Source organism: Notothenia coriiceps, unplaced genomic scaffold, assembly GCF_000735185.1.
Source record: "Notothenia coriiceps isolate Sejong01 unplaced genomic scaffold, NC01 NC01_scaffold00000184, whole genome shotgun sequence".
In the NCBI taxonomy this organism is placed as follows: Eukaryota; Metazoa; Chordata; class Actinopteri; order Perciformes; family Nototheniidae; genus Notothenia; species Notothenia coriiceps.
In genome coordinates, this window is record NW_011332885.1 from 91,045 (window position 1) to 99,121 (window position 8,077).

Genomic DNA, 8,077 nt, shown 5'->3' on the forward strand with positions numbered 1-8,077 from the left:
ACTTCCCTGTCAAACTCTGTGATGTAATCATTCAGAGCGCCATCGTCTCCGAAGGCCCCCCACTCCGTGTTCACACACATTCTGCCCTCGTCCCCCTCCACCAGGTCAATGTGATGCAGTTCCTCCATATAGCATGCATTGGTGCCACTACCTAAACACACAGGATACTCATATTCATTACTTTAACTAAACATGCAACTTTGTGGAGCAGTACTTGGAAATAGGAATAGCTTTGCACATGTGAAAAACACAAATGAGCTCTGAAGCAGCACCCAAAGGTGTTGCAAGCCTCAATCTTTACTCTAGAAATGAATCAACTCACCAACGATGAGTCCTACTTCACAGTACCGGTCATCAAAGCCGCAGGTCATCATGGTCGCTACAGTGTCGTTAACCATGGCTAACACCTCTACATCCATACCCTGCAGAGGGAGTTTCAGAGTATAAATGAACGTCTATCAGCTGCAGTATCTTGTATGCTGAAGGATGAGCAGTCAGCACTAAGCAGACATGTGACTCAATTCATTTGGTAAAAAGTTCAAACAGCCATCTTACCCCAGTCCTGTTTACAGCCCCTCTGAGGGCCTGGACCACATCTTTACCCTGAACACCTCGAGCCCGGAAGTTTTTACTCCAGTTCAACAATAATCCCTACAGAGAAGAAAAAACATTATAAGAAAATAGCAATAAGGGAACAGGTACAGGTCATGAAAAACCGATGCAAGTACCTGATTTAAGGCGGATTGTTCACAGGGGAAAGAGAAGGTGAGGGCCAGAGGCTGTTTCTTCTCCACACTGATCTTCTTCTCATGCAGGAAGTCCTTCAGAGACTCTGACACGTGGTCAAAAAGCTGCAGACAGAGTCAGACAGAAGAAGGTTTGCATGTGTAACATTTTAGACGACCCCTCTGTTGTTTCCCCCTTCTTAACCCCTTTTGTAATTCTGGTCCAACACTCCTCACATTCATGGAGCCCCTATTCAGCATGTTCTGTTCCCTCAATTTAAACCTTTCTTTTATTTCTCGACACTTCACCCTCCATGTTTCCTCTCCTCCGTACCTCTTTTCCACTCCCAGTGAGTAGCTCCTCAGGTATGGGGTAGGTCTTCTCCTCCATCTCCACTCCTTCTCCCCTGACCCCCGTGCCCTCTCTCACTTTAACTTGGAGCACCTTAAACTTGGAGCCTCCAAGATCCAACGCCAGAAACTGTCCTTTCTCTGCAGGAGTGGAGAAGAGAGGCACAAATATATGATCAGTGTACCGTATGTGTGTTAATATGTTTCTTCACAACAAATTGACCTAAACAAGTGTGAAAACTCTTAATTTGAGCTACCTGATCCATCAGGAGTGGAGTGCACGTGTGTTGGCAGCATCTTCACCGCTGCTGCAGCGTTGCTTTCCGCTGAAAGGCCCTTCTTCATTTCAGCCTGGAAACGAGCGGAGATGTCGCTTAGCTGGTCGTCATGGAGATGCATGGCGTACATAAACCTGTCCACCTAGAAAACATGTAAGGACAGAAACAGAGTGGTTAGCAAACAAAAGCAAAAGGCAATGAGGCATACTAATGTGTTCTTACTTTATTTTGTTGACAAGATAGAAAACAAACACTTTGGACATTCACTTAGTCTTCTTTCTTCAACCCTCAAACTTAAGGTTTATCTTCTTCATAATTGTGAGGATTTGGTCTGGATTGATCTATCATCAGCAAAATGTTTCTTTTATCTTGAAGGTTTGCATGTGGCAAAGGTCACAAGGTTTGTTGCAGCATGTGCTAGACTCAGGTTTTATTCTTGTATCAAAAGTTCAAAGGTCATTTTGTTGTTTACAGTAACTTATCCCAGGACCTGCTGCTTGAAAGAACATGTTAAAGGAGAAGCAGGAGACTATTTACCACTAGGGACTAGGAAACAAAGGGTGTTCAAATTAAATTGCTTAAGAAATTATAAAAAAAAGGGCATGAGTCAAGAAGTCCCACCCTGTATACTCATAGACATGTGTACAGTCAGCAGCTAGACTCACTGTGGTGCCATGTTTAAAACACAAGGTTACTCTGGTAATCACAAGTGTGAATGTGTGCAGAGTTTTTTTCAACACTTTGTCCATGAGAGTTTGTTTGTTCACATCTGCACTAAGAGGAGCAGTGACACCGCCCGCCAGGGAACGATGTTAATCATTGCTCAGGAGGGACACATGGTGACACAGTAACTAATAATGATTATGGAACCTTGATCATCTTTAACAACAGCTAGCTTCTTATCTTTTGGATTTGGTAAAGATAGATGTAGGAACGTCTGCAAACACTCAATAGGTCAAGTATCTAATACAATATCAGGAGTAGTTGGATCCCTTTATAATAATGATACTGCCAGAAGGCTCCACTTTGAATAACGCAGCACTACATTAGAGCCATACATGAGAAGTATTTAACATTTTAGAAGAAATGTATTTGTGGACTTGCTCCGAGTTGCACATGCATGTCAGATGTCAGATATAGCAATATAAATTTGGATATGAATTTAGAGAATTGTGTATATTATAAATTGAGGGATTGTTTTTAAGAGAGGATTCTGTTTAAATACACATCAGCAATCTTTCTCAATTTCATACATTTTTCTTTGTAGGGGATTACATTAGTGCTGCAACTACAAAAACAAGTTTAGTTGTGAGCTAGCTCTTACCTTCTTGGTCGGGTCCTCCTGGAGTTTCGAGAAGAAGGACAAAAAAAGGTGAACTGCAAACATCTTGACGTGCAACACACACCACTTGGTTTGTTAATGAGTCTGTGTTCCTCTGTCAGAGGGCAAAACAACTGCACACACTTGAATAAAAACAGTAAAACACAGTTCGGTTTGTGCACAAGTTGAACTAGTCTGTTGTTTTTCTCTCCTGGCAGACTTGTTTTGATGTGACTGACTGAGTCCACTGAGCAGAGCCTCCACTCTAACTTAATCATTAACAGCAGGCCAAACCCCTTCTATCTCTCCGTCTGTCCGCCCAACCCTGTCTCCTTGTATCTTCAGTCCAACATTAGACCTCTACCCAAGTTCTAAGGAATCTTGCAACACCAAAAAATAAGCAATGACTTAACTCAGCAAAGGTCATGAAAATGAGGAAGTGTAATTTAAGCTTGGCCCCATAACTTTGACATAAAAAAATATAATAATTTGAAAAATAACGTTATACCTCTATCTTACACCAAAAACAATAAATTTGAATTATATCAAGGCTGCATTTTGTGTAACTGTGTGAAAGGGTGCACAAGACATTGTTTAGACACTTGAACATAACTACAATAAACATTTAGAACAAGCTTTAAAAAGACCACTTAAATTGGTAAAGAAGGGTAAAGCAGTATCTAAAGGGATTTGTACCTACGTTCTGTAGAGGAACATCCATGTTTTGTTATTCCAACTTATTTGGTATAAGGTCATGAATTCAGATGGTCCCCATTGTTGATAAACTCATCTTTTGTCTTTTGCAAATTGATTGGTACATTTGATTGAATCTCTTTAGAGCCCTTGTTTCCTCATCATGACCTTTAGAAAGTTCTCATGTGAAAGTCTTGATTGAATTATGCCAATTGCTTTTCTTTTATCATGCATTAGCATTATTTACTCAAGGTTTGAGCTGCTCAATAAAACATACACATGAAATCAAGACCGTTAAAACAGTACATTTTTAATTGACTAATATTTTCATCTTAAATATACAAACAAGAAAAAAATATTGCATTTTATCTGTATATGGACACTTACAGGGCTGCACTCAATATACATTTATTTCAGATTAGTTTCACCGCTCAATTAGGTTGCATACATAATCACGCCGTTCCGAGGGTTCACATTTGAGTTTACAGATCGAAATCAAAAGTAACGTTTTGCAGACCTGCACAACACACACTCATACACACAGTGCATGTTAAAATGTTTCTTGGTCACAATGCTTCTCAAAGAGCATTACGACACCAAGTGACTCTCCATTAAAACATTGTGGTAAACAATGTTGTCAGCTTCTAGTTGTGGGCCGATAGCTCAGGCAGGACATCACATCTCCCACATTAATGCGTGACAACAGGTACGTTTCTTCGCTAAATCCAAATATTGAAATGTAAAATGTCAGTAAAGTTTGTTGTTGGGTAATTCGACACTTTTGAATGATCTTCCACTGTGATGTATTTTAATCTCCCAGTGAAAAGGGAGAATACAATGACAGCTTTTATATGGGTAAATGTAAGCAAAACATGTAATTACCCATTAATCTGGAGTCCATACCAAATTACTATGAATGAACACTGGTCTTGTCAAGCTACATGTTTATGTTTAATAGCTTGAATGATACCTCCAGGGCAGAAAAACATGATTTATTTGAATCAAACCTCCAGATATTATTAAAGGCTCGTATCAATTATCCCTTTCCATAGGAGCAGCAAGGATCCCGTCTGTTTTCTTCACTACTTCTTCCTTTTATTTTTCACCCTGGTGTTATCTCTGTGATCTTTATCGAGCGCGCTCTGATTGGGGACTTCCTGCTTTTGATTTTTTGACCACTCCCTCTGCAGCTGCCGGATCAAATCAGGAGTCAACAGCCCGTCTCTCACCAGACGACCAGCCAGAGAGCTTTCCATCAGTTCTTCCACAGGGCCTCTTTCAGCTCTTTTATTGGTCACATTGGTCACATTAGCAGCGCTGGCACTTCCACTAATAGCACCCTTTTGTCCCCGCCTGCTGCCCGGGGGGGCGGTGATGGAGGTGGTGGCTCGGATGAGAAGGGTGATGTTTCGGACGCCCTGTTTTATGATGTCATCAAGCTCCTGCTGGGATTCCCGAATCATTGCCGTGTCTGGGAACATGTCCATGAAACGGTAGCTACAGAGACAGACAGAAATCTTTATTAAGGAAGGACCAGGCACGAAAAAAATCAAAGAGGCTTTATGCCAGATTTAGCTATTAGCTAATATCCATCTGCAGCCTCTGGGCAGTTACACAAAAACAAACACTAAAAACATTACATACACAACTATAACAACTTATCACAGCAGAGACTTTAAATATAATAAAATGTGTTTCGTGGTTCACAAGAGGTGGAAATACTTTAAAACACTGCGTTACCTTAACCAGAGGTACAGATCGAACACATCGTGAACAGCTTCCAGGTGAATGAGGTCTTTTATGTTTTTGGGTGCAGACAGAGGCCAGCTGACGTGGCGAGAGACCCAGTTGTACGTCAGCGGCTCGTCCCGACTGAACTGACGGGCAAACTGAAAGAGAAACAAGAACCAGGTCAGAGGGACGACGCTGTAGGATTCTATGAAAAGCTTAAGACAAGCAAATGGAAGGAAATATGTTGAAACTAAGACACTAGTTTTAATGTCTATCAATTTAGGTGATTTAATTGTGTATCACGATATCTCCATATATGAACTAATTGTGATAAGATGTTATTCTAAGAGGATATATTACCATATAGATTTATCGCCCAGCCCTAATCCTAAAATGGCTTGTCCCCCTCAATTGACCTCCTTTAATCTCCTCTCTTTCCCATGTTTCCGTCTACTCATCCTTACCTTTAGGAAGGAGGTGCATACAAAAGGTTGTTTCTTGTTGATGGGAGCAGTGCAGAAGACGTAGCGTGACCTCAGGTTGAGTGGGATGTGCTGAATCATATCAGCCAGGAACTTGAAGTCGTCAATGTTGCAGACAAAATACATGCCGTCCACCTGAGACAGGCTGACAAAAATGTCCTGCAAGGCAAAGCAGAAGTATCAGTTTGTGAGAAAAATGCTACGGTGTGCAAGTAATAAACCAAACCACAAAAACAAAACATAACCAATTCTAGATAGCAATTTTTATTTGTCACAAAATGTCAGAGAATAAATATATGAAAAGATGGAAATACTTACAACAAGGTTGGACAGGGTAGCATCAGGCAGATGATACGCAAACATTTCTATCTGCTCTGCTGTAGGATGCAGACCTGCAGTCTGAGACAGAGGAGAAATGATTTCATCCATCAAAATCCATACTTTTTAATTTTTAATTTTATGGGTTTACTGAAAGAAAACAAGTGTGTGTTTGTGTGTGACTCATCACCTGTATGGGCTCTACAGGGCGGCTGAGGATCTCTTTCAGAACAGGCAGGTCGTCTCTGTGCATGGTGGTAACTTGTCCCTCTTGATATATGGAGGCGAATCTAAGAAATGTGACAGAGGACATGAGTTTAAAAAAGCCCTTGATAGAAACTTGTTTAATAATCTTGAAACGTTTCCAACCCCTTTCCCTGTCCTACATTTGAACACTACAAGTGGAATTGAGACTGACCTCCCTGCGCGTCCAGCTATCTGCAGAGCTTGTGACGAGCTGATGGTGTCCATCTGTTTCTCTCCTTTCTCGTTTACATTAGGCTTTATTAGACTGTTGAAGATGATACGTCTTATGCTCCTGGAGAAAGAAGAGAAGAAAGGTGGACCAAAGGACAGTATAGCTATTGTCATTTACTTGATAGTCAAATTAATTGTTGTTGTTCTTTTCTGGTTAAATAAAGATGAATAAAATAATAGTACTTACAGGTTAAGGCCCATGCCAATAGCATCTGTAGCAACTAGTATCTTGCAGGGGTCATCAGGGTCATTGAACTTCTTGGCTTGTGACAGCTTGGTGCCTGTAAATCACAGAAAAGTCACACAAAAAGCTCAAATACTGGTTGGTAGAGTGCATGCATGACATAAATGTTGCATTTCTTTGATTTTCAGGTTGTTTCTGGACACATTTTGGGTTCAAGCTGCAGCCAAATAACAGAAACGGTACACCGCTTTCAGGCAGATGCTCCATGGATGGAAGAGCACATTCATTAAAAGGTTTTTCGTTACGTTTACAGCTAACCCTTTGCCATCAAAAGGTGTTTTGTCCTTACACACAAACATACATCTACCTATAAGTCCTTCTAAAATACACCCTTATTCACACCGGACGAGAAGCAGAACCCACCTGGAGGTAAGCTCCCATAAATGACAGCACATTCCAGTCCTCTGGCCTCAATCTGTCTGCTTATGGAGTAGATGTCATTTTTACTGAAGCAGACAATGCAGTCTCCTGGTCTCAAGTTGTTTAATGACTCCACCGCATGATCCAAGATTTCAAATGGAGTTAAACGCTTGTAGGTGTTGACCTGAAGAGCAAGAGGAAGAAAGAGGTTACAAAAAGACAATGATTAAAAAAAGAAAACAGTGAACAACATCAGTGACCTCCTCACTTCCTGTCGTTCTAAATGTTACAGCCGTACCTCCACCTCCTCTCCAGTGGTGAACATCAGCTCTCTGATAAAGTGAATGGCTGCAGGTTCCCCACACACATGGATCTCCTCTGCACAGAGACCTGCACAAATACAAAGAACATGTCAGCTGCCAAACTCTGAAACATCCAATTCAAAGCAAATCATGCAAAATGAGTTTACAAGACGTTTACATTTTGCCTAGAATCTTGCATTTGTAGGCGTGTGTCGTAAGGTGACACAACAAGATATTTATTCTTTCATTGATTCATTATAATGTTACATTTGTAAATAAACTGAATGGTACAAGAAAGTGTGTGTGTGTGTGTGTGTGTGTGTGTGTGTGTGTGTGTGTGTGTGTGTGTGTGTGTGTGTGTGTGTGTGTGTGTGTGTGTGTGTGTGTGTGTTACAAACCCAGTAGTGCTCTGGTCCAGGCCCAGCCTCTGGAAGGATAGAGATCCTTCCAGAGGCTGGGCCTGGACCAGAGCACTACTGGGTTTGTAACACACACACACACACACACACACACACACACACACACACACACACACACACACNAAGAAATGAGACTGGTTGTTTGATAACCGCGCAGCATTTTTTAAAAACTAAAATCAAAGTCATATGGTAGCACTTTTAGCATGAGTCAGTGTGTGTGTGTGGTGTGTGTGTGTGTGTGTGTGTTTACTGGAGTTTTGCACTGTACTACTTCATCCCTCAACACCTGTACGACTTCCTGGAGATGCTCAGCGCCGCGTCCGCAGAAGAATGTGCTGACGGGAGCTTTTTTTTAATCATCCATCACGACGGCTGT

At 41.3% G+C, this 8,077-nt stretch overlaps 2 protein-coding genes across 2 annotated transcripts in view; both read right to left on the reverse strand.

Annotated features, from left to right (window-relative positions):
* The window catches only part of LOC104947841 (putative hexokinase HKDC1), a 5,597-nt gene extending 2,717 nt beyond the window's left edge, over positions 1 to 2,880 (reverse strand). The window contains exons 1-7 of the mRNA XM_010773989.1: positions 2,679 to 2,880; positions 1,334 to 1,496; positions 1,060 to 1,217; positions 729 to 851; positions 556 to 651; positions 323 to 422; positions 3 to 151 (exon numbers count right to left, since the gene is read on the reverse strand). Coding sequence (XP_010772291.1) covers positions 3 to 151; positions 323 to 422; positions 556 to 651; positions 729 to 851; positions 1,060 to 1,217; positions 1,334 to 1,496; positions 2,679 to 2,741 — 852 coding nt within the window. The 5' untranslated portion in view covers positions 2,742 to 2,880. The remainder of the gene's footprint in view (positions 1 to 2; positions 152 to 322; positions 423 to 555; positions 652 to 728; positions 852 to 1,059; positions 1,218 to 1,333; positions 1,497 to 2,678) is intronic.
* Positions 2,881 to 3,648: 768 nt separating this feature from the next.
* On the reverse strand, positions 3,649 to 7,717 carry supv3l1 (SUV3-like helicase). Its single transcript, XM_010773654.1, has 10 exons — positions 7,681 to 7,717; positions 7,279 to 7,370; positions 6,984 to 7,164; positions 6,564 to 6,657; positions 6,318 to 6,437; positions 6,090 to 6,189; positions 5,900 to 5,980; positions 5,564 to 5,740; positions 5,109 to 5,257; positions 3,649 to 4,865 (listed from the first exon to the last, which is right to left on the reverse strand). The coding sequence occupies exons 2-10, from the start codon at positions 7,303 to 7,305 to the stop codon at positions 4,451 to 4,453; spliced, it is 1,344 nt and encodes a 447-aa protein (XP_010771956.1). The 5' UTR covers positions 7,306 to 7,370; positions 7,681 to 7,717; the 3' UTR covers positions 3,649 to 4,450.
* Between the last annotated feature and the right edge of the window lie 360 nt (positions 7,718 to 8,077).